The 19,142-nt window shown below is 40.1% G+C and overlaps 1 protein-coding gene across 1 annotated transcript in view; it reads right to left on the bottom strand.

The window, feature by feature from the left end:
• Window positions 1-5,353: 5,353 nt before the first annotated feature.
• LOC141976215 (butyrophilin subfamily 3 member A3-like) overlaps window positions 5,354-19,142 on the bottom strand; it is a 28,316-nt gene continuing 14,527 nt past the window's right edge. The window contains 7 exon segments of the mRNA XM_074937046.1: window positions 5,354-7,318; window positions 7,320-7,812; window positions 11,869-11,895; window positions 12,000-12,020; window positions 13,051-13,077; window positions 15,737-15,763; window positions 17,872-17,898. Coding sequence (XP_074793147.1) covers window positions 7,291-7,318; window positions 7,320-7,812; window positions 11,869-11,895; window positions 12,000-12,020; window positions 13,051-13,077; window positions 15,737-15,763; window positions 17,872-17,898 — 650 coding nt within the window. The 3' untranslated portion in view covers window positions 5,354-7,290.

Genomic DNA, 19,142 nt, shown 5'->3' with positions numbered 1-19,142 from the left:
TTTCCTTGTATAAAAGTCCTCTTTCTACATCAAACCTGGATCGATTAGAAGAGCTGAGAGGCGGTGGGTTGCTCTGGGCCGCTGTCCAAGCACTCTGGATGCTTTCATCTGCTTCCTGTTTGGTCTGGAACTGTTCCTTTGATGCTGGAGACATCAGTTCCTCATTGGATTGTGGGCCTAGGCTTGGTCCCTGTCATAAATATAAAGGGAAGGGTAAACCCCTTTAAAATCCCTCCTGGCCAGAGGAAAAATCCTCTTACCTGTAAAGGGTTAAGAAGCTAAAGGTAACCTCGCTGGCACCTGACCAAAATGACCAATGAGGAGACAAGAGACTTTCAAAAGTTGGGAGGAGGGAGAAAAACAAAGGGTCTGTGTCTGTCTGTATGCTGCTTTTGCCGGGGAGAGAACAGGAATGGAGTCTTAGAACTTTTAGTAAGTAATCTAGCTAGGTATGTGTTAGATTATGATTTCATTAAATGGCTGAGAAAAGAGCTGTGCTGAATAGAATGACTATTCCTGTCTGTGTGTCTTTTTTGTACCTTAAGGTTTTTCCTAGAGGGATTCTCTATGTTTTGAATCTAATTACCCTGTAAGGTATCTACCATCCCGATTTTACAGAGGTGATTCCTTTACTTCTATTAAAAGTCTTCTTGTAAGAAAACTAAATGCTTTTTCATTGTTCTAAGATCCAAGGGGTTGGGTCTGTGGTCACCTATGCAAATTGGTGAGGACTTTTACCAAACCTTCCCCAGGAACTGGGGTGCAAGGATTGGGAGGATTTTGGGGGGAAAGAGGTGTCCAAACCACATTTCCCAGTAAACTCAGATAAAGTTTGGTGGTGGCAGTGGAAATCCAAGGATAAAATAATTTTGTACCCTGGGGAAGTTTTAACCTAAGCTGGTAAAAGTAAGCTTAGGAGGTTTTCATGCAGGTCCCCATATCTGTACCCTAAAGTTCAGAGTGGGGAAGGAACCTTGACAGTCCCTCTGGAAGCGATGTAGGGGATGGGGCTGTTTCCGTTGACTGTGAACCGCTCTCCGCTGGTGCACCATGTTGGGGTTCAGGCTCCGGCTAAGCCTCTTGTGTCGGGTTATCGGCTGCTGCCGGTTCAGGTTCGGTCGAGCCCTCTGGTGTTGGGGTTGCAAGTACTGGATTCAGTGCTGGCAATGGGTCTGGTGCTGGTTGTTCCACTGGTTCCAGTTCTGGGACTGGCTTTGTCTGGGTCTCTGGGACTGGATCCACTACTGCTGTTGCAGACATTGGCCTGGGGTCCGGGTCCATCACCTCTAACCTGGTCCTGATAGAAGTTTCCGGAACAGAGCTAGGCATGACAGCTTGTTAGCCTGGCTGCGGATGACCATTCCCACCCTCTTGGCTAGCTTCACATGATGGGCCAAGCCTTTCCCCAACAGCATGGGGATGGGATAATCATCATAGACTGCAATCGTCCACATTTCTGACCAGCTCTTGTACTGGACAGGCAACTTGGCTGTAGGCAAATTGAAAGAGTTGAATTGCCACTTGGATCTCTGGATTGATTAAATTTAGGTCCACTAAGGAAGCATGGATAGCCGACACTTGTGCTCCGGTGTCCCTCAGCACGGTATCCTTCTTCCCACCCACACTCACAGTTTCCCTCCACTCCAAGGCTATCTGGAAGGTATCTGGGCCTGAGGACCTCTGGTGTGATTCTGGTGCAATGAACTGTAATCTGTTGGGGTTCTTGGGGCAGATGGCCTTCACGTGCCCCGGCTCATTACATTTAAAACATCGTCCAGCTGATGGATCACTGGGGCAAGGTGGGTTGCTGGAGAATGGTGTGGCAGGACGATAAGGTGTCTGGAGTATTCCTTGGTGTGTAGTTGGGGCCTTGGGCTGCCCCCAGTAGTAGGGTGTGGTCTGAGGGTGTCCCTTCTGGTACCCGCTCCAACTGCAACCAGGGTTGTTCCTCTCTCCTCCCTCCACCCATTTTGTTCCAGTTTCCCCGCCTCTCTGATGATCTGGGACTGCTCGTATCGATCAGCATAAGAAGCAAGCGTTTCTGCTGAATCTATTTCCTTATCCCATAAACACTATTTTATTTCCTCCCTGGACATATTCAGGAATTGCTCCTGAGCTATCAAATCACACATTCCATTAAAGCTAGTGACACCCCTTCCTTGGACCCATTTATCTAACAGATCCTTCATCTGGTTTAGATAAGCCACTTTACTTAGTCCAAGCCCTCTCTTAAGGGTTCGACATTTTACTCTGTACGTTTCAGATGTAATTTGAAATTGCTTTAAAACCAAATCCTTGAACTTATTATAGTCCAAAGCCTCATCAATAGGCATCTTATTGAATATGTCCAGAGCTCTTCCAGTCAATTTTGCGACCAATGTGGTCATCTTGTGAGCTTCAGGAATTTTATGGAGAGTGCACAGTCTCTCAAAGGTGTGAAAATATTCAGCAATATCACTGGATTCATTATACTGTGGATATAGTCGCTCCCATTTGTGGATTGTTGGGGAAGGATTGTTAGGGTTATCCAGCAGATTCCGCTCAGCTTCTCCATCTCCAGTTCATGCTTCCTCTCTTTTTCCTTTGCCTCCATTTCTTTTTCCTTTACCTCCATAGCTCTCCTGTGGGCAGCGTCTAGGGCTTTTTCTGCCTCTTTCGCTGCCTCCAGTCTGGTTAACTCCAATTTGTGTTGTGCCTTGGTTTCTGTCATGTTTGCCTCTCTGTTTTTAACTAACTTTACACCCAAGAGTTAGAAATAAAAACAAACAAACAAAAAAACTTGGCTTGTCAAACAAAATAGGTTGTGCTGTAACCGGATACCTATCTTCTCTGATAGTGGTTGTCAGCCTACAGAAAAGTCCTAAAAAAACCCAAAAACCTAACACCTTTGTCTCCAGGCAAATAGACAGAAAACCCCTCTAATTGCTCTTAGGTAAAAAAAAAAACAAAAAAACTTCTTCAGGTCTGTAAAGACTTGTGAATTTCCCTACAGGAGGTTAACTACCCTGCCTTTAGGTAGAGAAAACTCCAGCTCACAAAAGACAATTCCCTTTTGTCTCTGCTCTGGCCCCCAAGCAGAGACCAAAAAAACCTCTAACTGCTTTCAGCTGAAAACCTGCTTTCCAGCAGCCCAAAGGAAAAAAAAATTCCTTTTTAAAATCTGTGCTTCTTGTTCAAAAACTCTCAAATTGATCTCAAAATGATTTCAAGTTAATCCCACCGCTCTGCCACCATGTCAAGGTTCCTTCCCCCACTCTGAACTCTAGGGTACAGATGTGGGGACCTGCATGAAAACCCCCTAAGCTTATTTTTACCAGCTTAGGTTAAAACTTCCCCAAGGTACAAACTATTTTACCTTTTGCCCTTGGACTTTTTTGCTGCCACCACCAAGCGTCTAACCAATCTATAACAGGGAAAGAGCCCGCTTGGAAATGTCTTTCCCCCAAAAAATCCTCCCAAACCCTACACCCCCTTTCCTGGGGAAGGCTTGATAAAAATCCTCACCAATTTGCGTAGGTGAACACAGATCCAAACCCTTGGATCTTAAGAACAAGGAAAAAGCAATCAGGTTCTTAAAAGAAGAATTTTAATTGAAGTAAAAGAATCACCTCTGTAAAATCAGGATGGTAAATACCTTACAGGGTAATCAGATTCAAAACATAGAGAATCCCTCTAGGCAAAACCTTAAGTTACAAAAAGACACAAAAACAAGAATATACATTCCATTCAGCATAACTTATTTTATCATCCATTTAAACAAAACAGAGTCTAACGCATATCTAGCTACATTACTTACTAAGTTCTAAGACTCCATTCCTTTTCTGTTCCTAGCAAAAGCATTACACAGACAGAGAGAATCTTTGTTTCTTTCCCCCTCCAGCTTTGAAAGTATCTTGTCTCCTCATTGGTCATTTTGGTCAGGTGCCAGCAAGGTTATCCTAGCTTCTTAACCCTTTACAGGTGAAAGGGTTTTTCCTCTGGCCAGGAGGGATTTTAAAGGTGTTTACCCTTCCCTTTATATTTATGACAACCTCTCCCAGCAATTTTTGCATCAAGCTGATAACTTCTGGTTGAGCTGTAGCATCTCTTTGAGAAAGATATCCAGTCTTATTTTAGTGATGGAAAATTCACCACCTCCCTAGGTAATTTGTTCCAAGTGTTAACTACCCTCACTGTTAAAAACATGCACCTTATTTCTATTCTGAATTTGTCCATCTTCAGATTCCAGGCTGTAGGTGTAGATTTTTTTAATCCTAAATTAAGGAGCTCTCTACTATCAGAAATCTTTTTCTCATGTAGATACTTGAAGACTGTGATAAAATCATATCTTTCCATCTATTGGTCTCTGTACCAGTTAGCAGGTGGGACACTATGATGTAGAGAATGTTTTATATCATAACAATTCTGTAATTACTGCAGCTAATATAGACCCTAATAACACTGCTTATTCAGTAGGGTTTCATGGAAGAAGCACCTGTGTTTTTTGACCTAACAGCCTGTCATTTGTTTTCCAGGATAAGATTAACATGTACATTTTGAGTTGGATTTTTTTCTGGCTCATGCATCAGCAACAGAACTATAAACTGAATTTTGAGAGCTAATATTTGTTGCCAATCATTCATGAAACAGCAAGAGCCCAGCTTGACTTTCAGAGTTCATGCTGAGTTTGCAGAGCAACTGGTTACTTGTAGACAGAACACATTTTCACTAGGTCATTGAGAGACACTAAATATGGAGTCTAACAATATTTAAAGAGTTATATCTCAGAGTTTGAACCTTTATTTCATACTAGGGCTTTATAATAAGACTTGATAATGAAGAAGAGTTGTAGAATCAGATAATATCTTGGCATTTAATTCTATTATGGGGAGAAGGCTGTAGAGACAGAGAAAGCTATGTATTGCTGGACATCATGTTCAATTGACCATTGCTGCAAGATACTGATTCTTGATTCCCATCAATTATACGGCAGAATCGGACTCCCAGAGAGGGCAAGTTGTTGTTCAGATTTTGCTTAGCTTTTATTACGTTCAGGAGGGTCAGCAACAGGGTTACATGACAAACTTTCCTGTTTCTTAACAGTGGGAAATATTTCAAGCAAGTGTAATAAAGCCCTAGATTTATATAAAATCCCATTATAAGTGAGACGTTTTGGTGGACATTGTATTTATTTCCCTAATTAACCAGCTGTCCAGAATAACAGTGGGCCATTTAGGAAAATAGCTGTCAGGAATAAGCTATTAAGAAATGAAACACTGATTCATTTTAAGTTTTTTATTTTATCAATTTGTTTCTTCAAGAGAAAAAATGTCAGCTTTCACAACATGTAAAATAACTCATTTCTTCTCAGCAGTGGGTGAATGCATCCTCTTCAGCAGAATTTTTGGTACTTGTGTCTCTATTAAGTAGAATTTATCTCTATATAACCTCTCTAGGATGCACATGCTCCCTGGCAGAGCTTCCAATATAGCAACCAACCTTGTTTAAAATCACTCCAATTAAATGGACTAAACTGTTTCAGATATAGTTAAATTTGGTTCTTCCAAGTATTTTCTTTTAACACACTTTGTTGGGAAAGGAATGGTATCAGATGGAAATCTTTATTTAAGGCACAGAAAGGAAAAAGCAGTCATGAAAACTGGGATTTTGATGGGGATCCTATGGAAATTTGGCACCCAATTCAATGTGATTTAGGTGCCTAAATCCCTTAAGTCTCTTTGGAAACCCCAGTCTAAAGCATTCCTCCCCAAATGCAAATACAGGTCTAGATGTTGAGCTCTATTTTGCTGCTAAGCAAGGAAGGGAGATTAGGGTCTTTTCTTTCCCACCAAGTCTAGATTGTGCAATGCACTCATCGTGTATAGACAGGGGAAATGCAGGGCTGTAAAATTCGAGAGGGAATGCTGCGAGAAGGGCTGACCAAAATTTGTCATAAATTTTTTTTAAATCAAAAACAAAGTTTTTGAAAAAACAAAACATTTCACAGAAAAGGTCTGCTTTCCTAGAAAATTTTTGATTTTTCACCAGAATGCTGAAAATATGAAAACTGAACATTTTCATCGAAAACCCAAAGATTTCCCAGTTTGCGGCCAAAAATATTCAGCCACCAGTAGCTTTTAGCTGAAATATTCGTTTTTCAGAATTTTGCTATTTTGGTCAAAAAATCAAATGTTTTCTGCTAAAAAATCACCAGGAATTATATGAGGTTTTTTTCATCTTCACAATCATTTTCTGCTGAAGGGGGCAGATTGCCTCCTAGGACTCCCTGGTGCTCAGGGGTCTAGCACTTCAAACTACACTCCTACACTGGGTGCAGCCTATTCCCCTCTAAATGACTGGCCCGCTGGGTTATAAAGGGACAGAACCATGGCAGGGGTATAACCACTGCTGTGAAGATAGTGCTCAGTTTTGAATGTCTGTAGTAGTATTGCGCAAATTATGCAAAGAAGGTAACATATTTGTATCTTTTTCTACTGGTGAATTATCTGAGAGCATTTCTCACTTTTCACAAATGTATTCACTATTCAGAGTTATTTTCCAAATAACTGAAACAAAACAATTCTTGGCTGTGAGCTATTCAATGTGAGTAACTGACATTTGATATTTGAGCTGCCCTGGTTAGAATTGTTTGGACGGATAAGTATTCTGTCTTGATTGGGTCCCGGGTTCAGCAAACCATCCCTATTCTGCAAAGCACTAGGGTTCACTAAAATCTAAGGAACTTAAGAATAGTCTTAAATTTTGCTGAAGAGAGATGGCCTGTGCTGCATTGTGCCCTAGATGATCATATCATTTGACATCAGGTTTCTGGTGTGAATATTTGCATTTACTCATTCAAAATTTGCTTTCCACCAATATTCTGTCATCTTTGCTTACACTTTATCATTTCCACTAACATTGCTGATAGTAAATTAGTTCACTAGATACCTGATGAAAGTGAACACAAAATGGACAAAAGCACAGCCGTCCTTTATTCATTTTTTTATTCAAGTCAATATTTACTGAAAAATTATTGGTCCATTTGACCAGTTATTGTTTTTACTCAGGTCATTTCACTGGCAATTTGCCTGGGTCAGGGGTTATGAAGTATCTGTTTCGGCCTTTGGGCCATCTTCAAAAATGTCAAAATTGTACCATTCCCCCTTTCTCTTTCTCTTAGATTCAATATTAACTAATTAAACCCTTCCCTTTCTTCTATATTGGTTCAGGTTTCCTGGTTCCCCTTGTGTCCTCTCTCCTCAGATGGAGTGAATTTAAAATTCCCATAACTATTAGATCCAATGTTTGATTTCAGAGAGAGGTTAAGGGGCTGGGGACACAGAGGGCGGATTCCTAGATATTGGTTATCACTGCCAGGATTGAAGAATGGGTACAGTTTTCCCTGATACTCTTGAGTGATGGACACAACAGGGCACATTAGCTCTACATTATAGAATGAGATCATTCCCTCTTCCCAATCCAGAAAAATGCCAACCACTGGGCATTTTTTATCCTCAGAGGTGATTGTGTCACTTTTCCAACTACAATGATATTGACCCTCAGACAGCCGCAAACTCCAGTATTCCTTCTCAGGAGGTTTCTCCATCTTCTCATTTTTCAGTTTCCCCCTTTCATTCTCAGTCAGCACCCCCAGCTCCCACTCTGGCTTGTCCCCAACCTCCACCTCCCAGTATCGTTTCTTCTCTGAAAATCCTTCATTTGCCATCACTATCAAATCCCTGCAGGCTTTCTTCTCTGCCGTGGAAATGACTCGATTTTTATCCTTGAGTGAAAGTTTGGGATTTTTACAGTCAGAATCCAGAGTGATGTTAACTGGAGGGAGGAATAAAAATATTCATTTCATCAGTAACTAGAGACTTAGTAACTCTCACTGAAATAAACAAACAAATATCAAAGCTGGTGAGGAAAATTAAAGACACAATAGAGAGACAAACAAAATATTAAATATCTCAGTAAAATGCACTACAACTGCCCAGAACAAGAGCATATGTAATATATATATATATATATATATATATATATATATATATATATATATATATATATATATATATGTAATAGCAAGGGCACATACAGCCTTGGCTAGTTATAGCTTGAATTAACTAACACTCCTGGCCCAAATCATCTCCTCCCATGGTAAAAGCCATGGGCACAGAGAAAAGAAATCTCTGATCTCATAAGAACAGTCATAACGGGTCAGACCAATGGTCCATCTAGCTCAGTATCATGTCTTCTGACAGTCGCCAATGCCAGATGCTTCAGAGGGAATGAACAGAACAGGGCAATTTTGAGTGATCCATCCCCTGCCATCAAGTCCCAGCATCTGGCAGTTGGAGGTTTAGGGACACCCAGAGCATAGGGTTCCATCCCTGACCATCTTGACTAATAGTCATTGATTGACCTATCTTCCATGAACTTACCTAGCTCTTTTTTGAGCCCTATTATAGTTTTGGCATTCACAACATCCCCTGGCAACGAGTTCCACGGATTGACTGTGCACTATGTGTGAAGAAGTACTTCCTTTTGTTTCTTTTAAACCTGCTGCCTATTAATTTCATAGAGTGAGCCCTGGTATTTGTCTTATGTGAAGGAGTAAATAACACTTCCTTATTCACTTTCTCCACAGCAGTCATGGTTTTATAGACCTTTATTATATCTCCTCTTAGTCTTCTTTTTTCCATGCTGAAAAATCCCAGTTTTTTTAATCTCTCCTCACATGGAAGTTGTTCCATACGCCTGATAATTTTTGTTGCCCTTCTCTGTACCTTTTCTAAATCTAATACATCTTTTTTGAGATGGGATGACCAGAACTGAACATAGCATTCAAGGTGTGGGCATACCAGGCATTTATATGTGGTATTATGACATTTTCTGTCTTATTATCTATCCCTTTCCTAATGGTTCCTAACATTCTGTTCGTTTTTTTGACTGCCACTGCACATTGAGGGGATGAATTCAGAAACCAATCCACAATGCCTCCAAGATCTCTTTCTTGAATGATAACAGCTAATTTAGACCCCATCATTTTGTATGTATAGTTGGGACTATGTTTTCCAATGTGCATTACTTTGCATTTATCAACACTGAATTTCATCTGTCATTTTATTGCCCAGTCACCCAGTTTTGTGAGATTCCTTTGTAACTGTTTGCAGGCTGCTTTGGACTTAGCTGTCTTGAGTAATTTTGTACTGTCTGCAAATTTTGCCGTCTCACTAGTTACCCCTTTTCCCAGATCATTTATGAATATGTTGAGCAGTACTGGTCCCAGTACATACCCCAGTACATAAACAGGGGACACCACTATTTACCTTTCTCCATTCTGAAAAATTACCATTTATTCCTACCCTTTGTTTTCTGTCTTTTAACCAGTTACTGATCTATGAGAGGACCTTCTCTCTTATCCCATGAATGTCTACCTTGCTTAATAGCCTTTGGTGAGGGACCTTGTCAAAAACTTTCTGAAAGTCCAAGATGTTTCTCCGCTGGAAATAGCCAGTTTATCAAACTCTGTATTTTCTGCAGGAATGTGGAATTCTGCAATTTTGAGGAAATTTTGTTTTTGAAAATAAAAAAAGCTCATAAAGCACTTTCCATTTCAGCATTTTTATAATGGAATATTTTGATATTTGTCTTAAAATAATTTTCCCTTCAAAATCTATTTCATTTTATAATGTAAATTTTAACATAAAATAAAAACTTTTAAAAATCAAAATGAAAATGAAATATTTTATCAAAAGGATAGGTTTCAACTAACTCAAAACAATTTTAAAAAATAAAATTCATTTCACAGAAGATTTTAAAATATGACTCTTTCTTTACAGGACAAATCACTGCAGGACAAAACCAAATCTCTAAATGTCAGTATTTGCCATTAAAATGAAAATGTAGCTTCCTGCACTGTTCTAGTTGTAAGATGTGAGAGAGATGCCAGTTTTCTGCAATGTCCTTGAAAAATTTATTGCATTAAGTTTAAGTATCTTTGGAATCCATTGTATTATATGCAAAGATTATGTATTATTGTGGGCTGGGATTGCATGTAACCTCTATAGGGGGGACAGTGAGGTGAACCCTTGGAAGTGTTATGAATTTCAGAGGTCTGTATTGAACAATGTGCCAGAGAAGAATGGACTTTTGGGACAAACAGGTTCAAGTGATTTGCCTGGGGAATATCTAGGGGAAGGTGAATGGAAATTCCCCATCTCTGGTTATGCAAAAATCTGGGTTTTTGAAGCTACACCCAAAGTCAGGGACCATTTGTCTGCTGATTATCTGTTCCCAGAAACTCAGGATCAAAGCTCCCTACTGTATAAAGGAGATTTACGGATGTGCTAGTTCTTAATTAAGGTTGTTTTGAATTTGTAACCACAGGAAAACTCCTGGGCATTTTGAATGACTGATCACCAACCAAAGCCAGAGGTAAAAGTTGGGATGACCTTTAGTAAGTTTATTAGCCTATTTGTAGGGTCTTTTTATTGTTTTAAATGTTGTCTCTGTAATGCTTTCACCTTAAGAATAAATGTGCTTGCTTAGAAAGAGCTGTGTGATCATTTTTGGCTGTGAGCAATTACAGCTGTTCATGGACTCTAAGAAGAAAGCACAGCGCAGATGCTGGCCTACTCAGGCAGTCTGGCTTGCTGGGAATAACACAGTGTAGGCAGGGAACTGTGCAGTCTACAAAATCTCTGGTCAGGAGGGAGAGAGACATGGGTCTCTGCACAAGTATGTTTATGGCTGAGAAGCCGGGAGCCTAGAGGGGGTGTCCTCAAGGGACAATGGAGAGGACATAAAAGTGCAGTGGCCTTGAACTGTGACATAAGGTACCTAGAGACAGGGGCTTTCGAAAATATGAATAAAATAAATAAGCAATGCTCATGTGAATTGTGTAAGAGAAAAACATATGTGTTTAAAGGAATGGATCACATTTCAAAATATTCTGCAGGAAAATGGATTTAGCCATGCAACTTCCCCTGAAGTGAATGGGAGCCAAAATATGAAGGTCCCTATCCTGCTGCAATTACTCACCTGATCCATGGATACCAATAGAGTTACTCACATGTGTAATGCCAGGAGCACTGGGCCCTAAGAACTTTCTTCACAATGGCACTTCATAGTCATTCATGATAGCAAGGGAGAGTTAATGGGCCAGGGAAAGAGAGTGGGAGTGACAATAGGCCAGTAGTTAGGATCTAGGAGTCCCAAGTTAAAGTCCCCCATCCAATTACTATTTAATTATTGATAAGAAATGGAACAGCTACCACAGGAGAGACTGAAGCCACAGCATTCCGTAGCCTAGCACATATTGTGCCTTCCTCTAACATGGGGGACCCAAGCTTGCATCCACAATCCTCAACAAGCAAAGGATGCAACTGAACCTAGGTCTCCTACCTCCCTGCTGAGTGCCCTAACCACTAGGCTAAAGCCTACAAGAGAGGCACAAGGACCTCCCCCTTCAGCCATTTTGTTAATCTAGTCCTCCTTTCCTTTGTTTTTGTCAGAATGCCTGAACAAAATTTTTCAAGTTGAAATGAAACATTTTGGCTTTTTCAATGAAGTTGAAATTCTTCAGCTAACTCAACACAAATTCCTGAATAGTTTCAATAGACTGGAAACGTCTTTTTTCAACTGTTAAAATATTTGTCCTAGAGTCTCGCTCAACTACAGTCACCAATTCTTTTATCAACAAATATTGTCCCTTTCTTCTGCAGCTAGGTGCCTAGTCAAATCCCAGTCACATTGCTCTTCAGGGCTCTTGAGCAGACATTCTTTATTCCTCCTTTCAGAACTCAGGGCACCAAAAATATTTAATCAAAATATTAAACTTCTGGGAGAAAATAATGTGTGTATAATTCCAGATACAAGGCATCTTACCTGCATTGCTACGAGCCCTCCTGAAGTCTACAACAAAAAAAGAGAATTCAGAATTTCAGCTATAGCATATGGCTTATTTTACATTGAAATAATACAAGCTGTGTAATATTAAACATGGTCTTTCAACTCACCCAGCTCAGCCATGGTTTTTTCTGAAATGGAAAAAGATTGTTACATCATGCTTCTTCATTATTCCCTTGTTAATTCTGTTTTGTAGGAAATCTTTACTCCCTACATGGACTTAGTCAAGTAATATACACTCAGGTGAATAAGAGTCAGCTTCTAAGGCCCCAAACCTGCAAAAATCTACATCCATGCTTAATTTTAGACACCGTGAGTCCATTGTGTTAAATGGAACAACTCAGTGTGTGTACAAATTTAAGCATGTGTCTAAATCTTTGCAGGATTGGGTCTAAACATTTATCTTTTTGCCATATTAGCTGCAATAGAATATCTACTGTGCTGTTTTCAATGGCACCCTCATACAAACTAAACTATGCAAAAAAGGTGGCTAAATCTTGAAGTCCATGCTACATTTAAACAATGGGAATTTGCCTGAGTGAAAATAATGTAATAAGAGAGTAAGAGTCAGATATGTAATGGTATTAAGCACCTAAAGATGCAGCTAGGTACCTAGTCGGATTTTGAAAAGAGGTTAGGTGTCTAATTCCCATTGGTTTCAATGAGAGTGAGGCACTTAGCATGATTTTCAGAAATGTCGGAGTGCCTATCTGCATCTTTACAGAGTAAATACTTTTTAAAATCTAGTCCTGGATTCCTTAGGATTTGACTGGCTGACTTGCATGCTTTAAAGTTCTCAGCTTTTTTGATGTATGAATATAGTGTTTTGTTTTGGTTGTTTTACACTGCATTTCCTTCTTTATGGAAAAGAGATAAAAAGAGCTATGTGGATTTTTTTCTAGAAGTGATGCTATAGAAATGGTTTTGGGGAAGTTCTCCGGCCTATGTGATACAGGAGGTCAGACTAGATGACCACAATGATACCTTTTGGCCTTGGAATCTATCTATGAATACAGAGGGGGGAAACAAACCCGAAAAAAAAATGACGAAGTTGGGGGCTGGCCACCACCAAGGGGCCAGTAGGCTGGGATGTCTCTGTTACCAGGAGGATGCTAAACTAAAGACTAGAGCTGGTTGAAACTATTCCAATGAAACACTTACCAAATTTCTCCTGTATTGCCTGAATTTCTACAAAGAAACACAATTAAACTGTTAACCAAAAGACAAGAGGAGTCCGCAGATGACAGCAACTAAACAGAGAGTTTTAATGTAATCAAAATACATTATGGAGGTAGTTTCTGGGAGTGCAGAATGCATTGATCTGCAGGTAGTGAACAAAATTTGACAGATATTTGGCTTTCACAAACACTTAGGCTATTTCTGTACTCATGGTAGTGAGTACATACATTTCACATCCAGCTAGCACGGGTATAAATAGAGGTGTGGTCAGTGAGGCACTGTTTAGGTTAGTAAAGACACTCCAGAACCTTAGGATATATTCCCTACAGGGCTCTCCTCATGCCCAAGAAGTTCATCCCACATCTGCACTGCTACTTTTAGCAGTGAAGTTGTAACACCGAAAGACCCCGGTCAGCAGCGGGCGGGATCGAACCTGGGACCTCTGCAGCTAAATGCATGAGCCTCTACTGCATGAGCTAAAAAACACATAGCTGTTAGCTAAGGCTGTAGAGCAGCCTCATTAATCTCTCTCTGTAAGTGGTCTTGGTGTCACTAGATGGGACAGAACACCACACCCAAGAGGTGTGTGGGTTACATACTTCGCCTAGCTGAGGAAGTGCATCCCGAGCTTCACAGACTTCCCAGTCGATATCCCAGATGAGCCCCTACTTGTAACACCGTTAGACCCCGGTCATCAGCAGGCGGGATTGAACCTGGGACCTCTGCAGCTAAATGCATGAGCCTCTAATGCATGAGGTAAAAACCATACAGCTGTCAGCTAAAGCTATAGAGCAGACTCATCAATTTCTCTCTCTCTCTCCTCTTGGTGCCACTAGATAGGACAGAACACCACGCCCAGGATATGTGTGGGTTACCAAGTGTCTCACTGCCTCCCCTATGCCAGAACCTTTCACTGCTCTGTGTAATTACACACAGCAGTGCAGACACAGCCTGCTTTTCACTGTGGTGTGTAGCTACATGTACCCAGCACAGACAATGCCTTAGTTTTATGAAGGCCAGGAATTAAAACAGTGCAGTTGCAGCAATAATGTCACTCAAAACAAATAGCCACAAATGAGATCTAGAGTGCAAGAGACACTCATAAGAGCAGGAAAATATCGACTTTCTGGTATTGTAGAGAAACAACATCACTGAATTACCTGTAATTTAGATTAATGAAAACAATAAAGAAAGAAAGAAAGAAAAAAGATAAAGTCTCCATGTGTGAAGTAAAAGCATATTTCTTCCTTGTAACATGCTGAATTTTCCCCAAAATGCCCCCATCCCTGTATATAAGACTCCTAGAAATTTCAAAACTCTAGCTGCTACACAGATACAGTAAATTCATTACATTTATCCCATTTATTTACAGTTAAGTCCTGGGGCAGAGGTTCTCTGCATTTTTGTCTGCCATGAAGGTGCCTATCAACAGGGCATTTAGCTCTTCCTATAGTTGGTCATTTGCTGTCTGAGATTCACCTTCTAAAGTAACATTTTCACCTATATCATCTTCAAGCCTGAATCATCTTCCTCCCCAGTAGTGATATGGCCACACCATTTGAAGTCAAGCCCTTTCTTTGTCTTATCCCCTTTCCTTGTCTTGTGACAGTGATCAATACATTTTTCTATTAGCTCCACTCTTGACTTTTCCAGCTATGTCTCTGATCCTAGTACATTCCTGAGAACACTTTTATTCCATTTCCTTTCTGCCCCATAATATCATACAGGTGTAGGCAGAAAACCCTGGCAGACATGTGGAACTTTATCCCTTTATGCTGTGCTGCTTTTCAGACATTCCCTTTGTGATATCTGTGCTAAGTCAAATTTAGTTGGTAAAAAGAACAGGAATACTTGGGCACCTTAGAGACTAACAAATTTATTAGAGCATAAGCTTTCGTGAGCTACAGCTCACTTCATCGGATGCTCTAATAAATTTGTTAGTCTCTAAGGTGCCACAAGTACTCCTTTTCTTTTTTGGGGATACAGACTAACACAGCTGCTACTCTGAAACCTTTAGTTGGTAAGTGACATTTAGCAATGACCTTGCTGGAGTTTGGTGAAAGTGTTTTAGTTATTATTAGGTTCTTGAGAAGCAGAAAATAAAATCTTTAGGTTAAATTTTCATGTTTGCTGAGGGTCTCAGATATAGGTTGTAAAAAAAGTTTTAAAAAAGTATAGATTTTTTCAAAATATATCTAAACTTAAATTATTTTTTTTTATTGTTGAAAATCTCAATTGATCTCAACAGGATTGGTTGAAACCCCCTTCCTCCTCCAAATACATTTTTGATGAACATTTTCATCAGAATTTTTCTTCATAAAACCCACAACATTCTGAAAATTTTATCCCTCTCTCGTATAATCATTTGTGTATAATAAGCTTATTTTGTTAGTTTGTAGTGTTGCTGTAGCCATTCTTGTCCCAGGATATTAGAGAGACAAGGTGGGTGAGGTAATATCTTTTACTGGACCGAATTCTGTTGGTGAGACAAGCTTTTGAGCTTACACAGAGCTCTTGTCTCTTTCACCAACAGAAGAAGGTCCAAAAAAAGTTGGTTACCCACCTGTATCTATTTTATTAAAACAGCCAGCTCAAAACAAGCACCCATGCTGAAGACTGAAAGAAATCTCTTGAGTTTTAAATATTAAATAGTAAGAGATGGAATTACCTTGTTGAGAGTTTTGGTACTCAGTCTCTGCAAAATAAAGAAACAGAAGAGGTAATCTCAAAATAATAGGCAGAGGGGTTAGATTTTCATTTGCCAAACCCCACACTAAGAAATATGACAGTGTGAACATTTTGTCTGAGATTTGCAGAGGTGCCTAAGGAATCTGGACATTCAATTTCTATTAAAATTAAATCAGGCATCCAAACACCACAGGCAGCTTTGAAAGTCTCAGCTTTCGGATTCATAGCTGTATATAGGCCTTTAAGCATGACAATCTCCCCATCTTTTTCTAACATTTGTAAACAATACACACATATGGGGTTTAGCAAGCTTTTGCAGAGAGAAATAAAATAAAATGTTCCTTTAGAAATAGTGTCCTGACAGTTCTCACAGTTTATTTGCTTATGGTTCCTCTAGCTACACAACCATAATCACCACAAACTCCTTTATTCCACCCAGACACACACAGCAGCCTCAAAACAGCTCAGATCTAGGCCTGTTTTGACTCATTTCCCAAACCCATCATATCTGAATTCATCTAGGTCAAAAGAAGCCAGTGGAACTGCTCAGATCCATCAGCTGCTTCCCTCTCCCAGTGCTAAAGGGGAAGCTGCAGTCTCTGAAAACAAGGGTTTCAGCCTTTTCTGTGTCCTCTCCCACTCTGTCCTCACTCCTATTATTAGCTAGTAGAGCTGGGTGGGAAAGCCTATGAGAATTTTCAAGGTTTTAAAAACTTTCACATTCTACTGGGTTGAAACCCTAGCCCTATCGAGATTTCACACACGCGCACACACACATAGACTCACCCTGAGGTAGCCAATGGCATAGTGGTTAGGGTCCTCTGCTAGGATGCAACAAATGCAGCTTCTAGTCTGTGTTCTGCCTACTTCATACCAGATGAGTGTCCTAACCACCAGCCTATTGACAGTGGGATCTCTCTGGGGTTTCGACCAGAAAATGCATCTTGGACCTGAAAAACTTCTCTCAACTAAAGCTTTGTCAAAACGGATACACTTCCATAAAAAGTTTGGGTTTCTGTGAACCAGCATTTTCCAATGAAAACTCTTCACTGGAAAACTCCCAACCAGCTCTGTTAACAAGGGGCATGGAAAGAGTCAGAAGATGGGGAAAACTGGAACCCAAGCGGTCAGTGATCTGGAGCCTGCAGGTTTGCTACAGAGGCCCTCCTGTAGCTCGTTGGAGGGGACCCCAGACTTGAAGAAACCTGTCAGACTAGGATTTAGCTTACAGGTTGAACAGTCTGGGGGAGAGCTAAGTGATGTTGGGGATGGAGGAGGGCATGGACAAGGCCTTTGGCAGTGTGGCTGGGGTACTCAGGTGGTGAACAAGGTTGAATACAGTAAAACCCAGCATTGTTCCAGTGCCCTGCTGCACAGACCAGTTCCCTGGCCCCAGTGGGCAGCTTGGTTTCTAATGGGACAGCCATTTTACTGAGTCACACACATTTTCTTTTTTATAACAAATCTTAGTGGAGATTTTCAATGGGACTTTTACTTCTAAATCCTTTAGGTGGTTTTGAAAACCTCACCTATAGTATGTATGGGACCTAAATGTCACAGGCAGGTTATTAGGCTTTAAATCACTATATAAATCCTACAATTTAAAGGGGAAATGTGGGTGAGCTGGGTGAGAGCAGGATTCAACCTTTCAAATGAAATCACCAAGCATGAGAAATTCAAATCCAGCTGGAATTTTGGGGGGGAAGTTATTAATGCTTGAACAAAGAATTTCGTTGGGATTTTCAAAAGCACTTAAGGAGTTAGGTGCCTAATTCCCATTTAAATGCAACAGGTGGTAGAGGTTTGGGAGTAAGGAGCCTAAACACCTTTGAGGATCTGAGCCTCAGCGATTTAGGAGCGCAACTCTCAAGGAAAGTCAGTGGGGCTTGTGCTCCTAACTCCCTTGGATCATCTTTGAAAATCCAAGGCTGAGTGCTCAACTCCCTTGGGCTCCTTTGAAAAAAACTTTGAATGGTACAACTGTCTCCCTCTTAACTGCAGACTCTGTACCATGACATTATAATATTTGGACTTGGACTTCTTGACAGTTCTCCTGGCAAAGCATACACTTACCCAGAGCAGAAAATAATTAGTTGAGCTAAAATACACTCTTACCCATTTCTTTTTTGAGAAGCCTTATTTCTGAAAGAAAACATATTTCAGAATTACAGCGGGAAACACACATTAATATACTCTAGTTCTGAGGCTTTTATCAGATGCCTCCAAGCTTTCTATTTAGAACAATGTAAATTAAACATTATGGATCTTTTATTTCCATCTGGACAGGAAGTGGTTGAATTTAACACTGTAAGCCAGATTTTCAGCTGATGTAAATCTGTATAGGTCCAGTGTTGGAGTAAATCAGCATAGCTCCACAATGAAGCTTCACCAGTTTACACTATTTGAGGATCTGATCCCTTAAGGGAAGGGAGACTTTTCTAACATTCAAAACCCTTTGTCCTTTTCCCCCATTTGATGGCAGTTCAATACTGACAACGATCCCAACTCTTAGGACTTGGACTAATGAATTTCTCTTCCAAACCATGTAACATTAAGAAATTTGTATGCAGTAGTTAGATACAATAGATAGAAAAATGGATGCCAAAGATAGATAGATAGATAAAAACCAGAGACAGATGTCAGAGCTGGTCTCATGCCAGCAGGTCACATTTGCAAACAATTCATAAATACTAGGAATCTGGTTCAATTTGACCACATTTAAAAACTTTCATATTTGTGACTAAGCAAAGCTTCAGAGGTGGCCAGCACCATTCAATCAATTATATGAATTCAGCATCAAACATGTATTTTACCCAATCAAGCTTTTTAGAATGCTTTACTTATCAAGTCTGCAAATACAAACAAAACCGTGTGACTTGAGTGGATACAGCTGAAATACTGTACACCAAACACCCAATGCTAGGTAAAGGACTTTCATAGACTGCCAGTTCTTCACTGGGAAATTCTGGCAACTGTTTTCACATACAGTAGAGCCTCAGTTTTACAACCACCAATTTTATGAATGGCTAGTTATACAAACCATTTTTCCTGATGGAGAAAAATAATCACAGAACAAATGTGATGTTAATTAGGAAAAATCGACTTTCCTTCATATCCTGATGCCTTATGTACCCTGGAAATTGCTTTCCAGTGGTGTGAAGGTCAAATAGAAAGCATTGAAGTACCCCATACTGCAACTTATGCACTGGACCTACTGTCATTTTGACATGTTCCATTTTATTAACTTTTTGATTTTATGAACTCTTCAATCCCCGATTAGTTTGTAAAACAGGGGGTTTGCTTTATCAGGTACATTCACAAAAATCAGAACCTGTTGATGAGTAATTCCTTGATTTTAGCATTTGTCAAATACTATTTTTCACCAG

Source organism: Natator depressus, chromosome 23 (genome assembly GCF_965152275.1).
Source record: "Natator depressus isolate rNatDep1 chromosome 23, rNatDep2.hap1, whole genome shotgun sequence".
NCBI classification, from domain to species: Eukaryota; Metazoa; Chordata; order Testudines; family Cheloniidae; genus Natator; species Natator depressus.
This window is presented reverse-complemented; position numbering and strand designations above follow the sequence as displayed.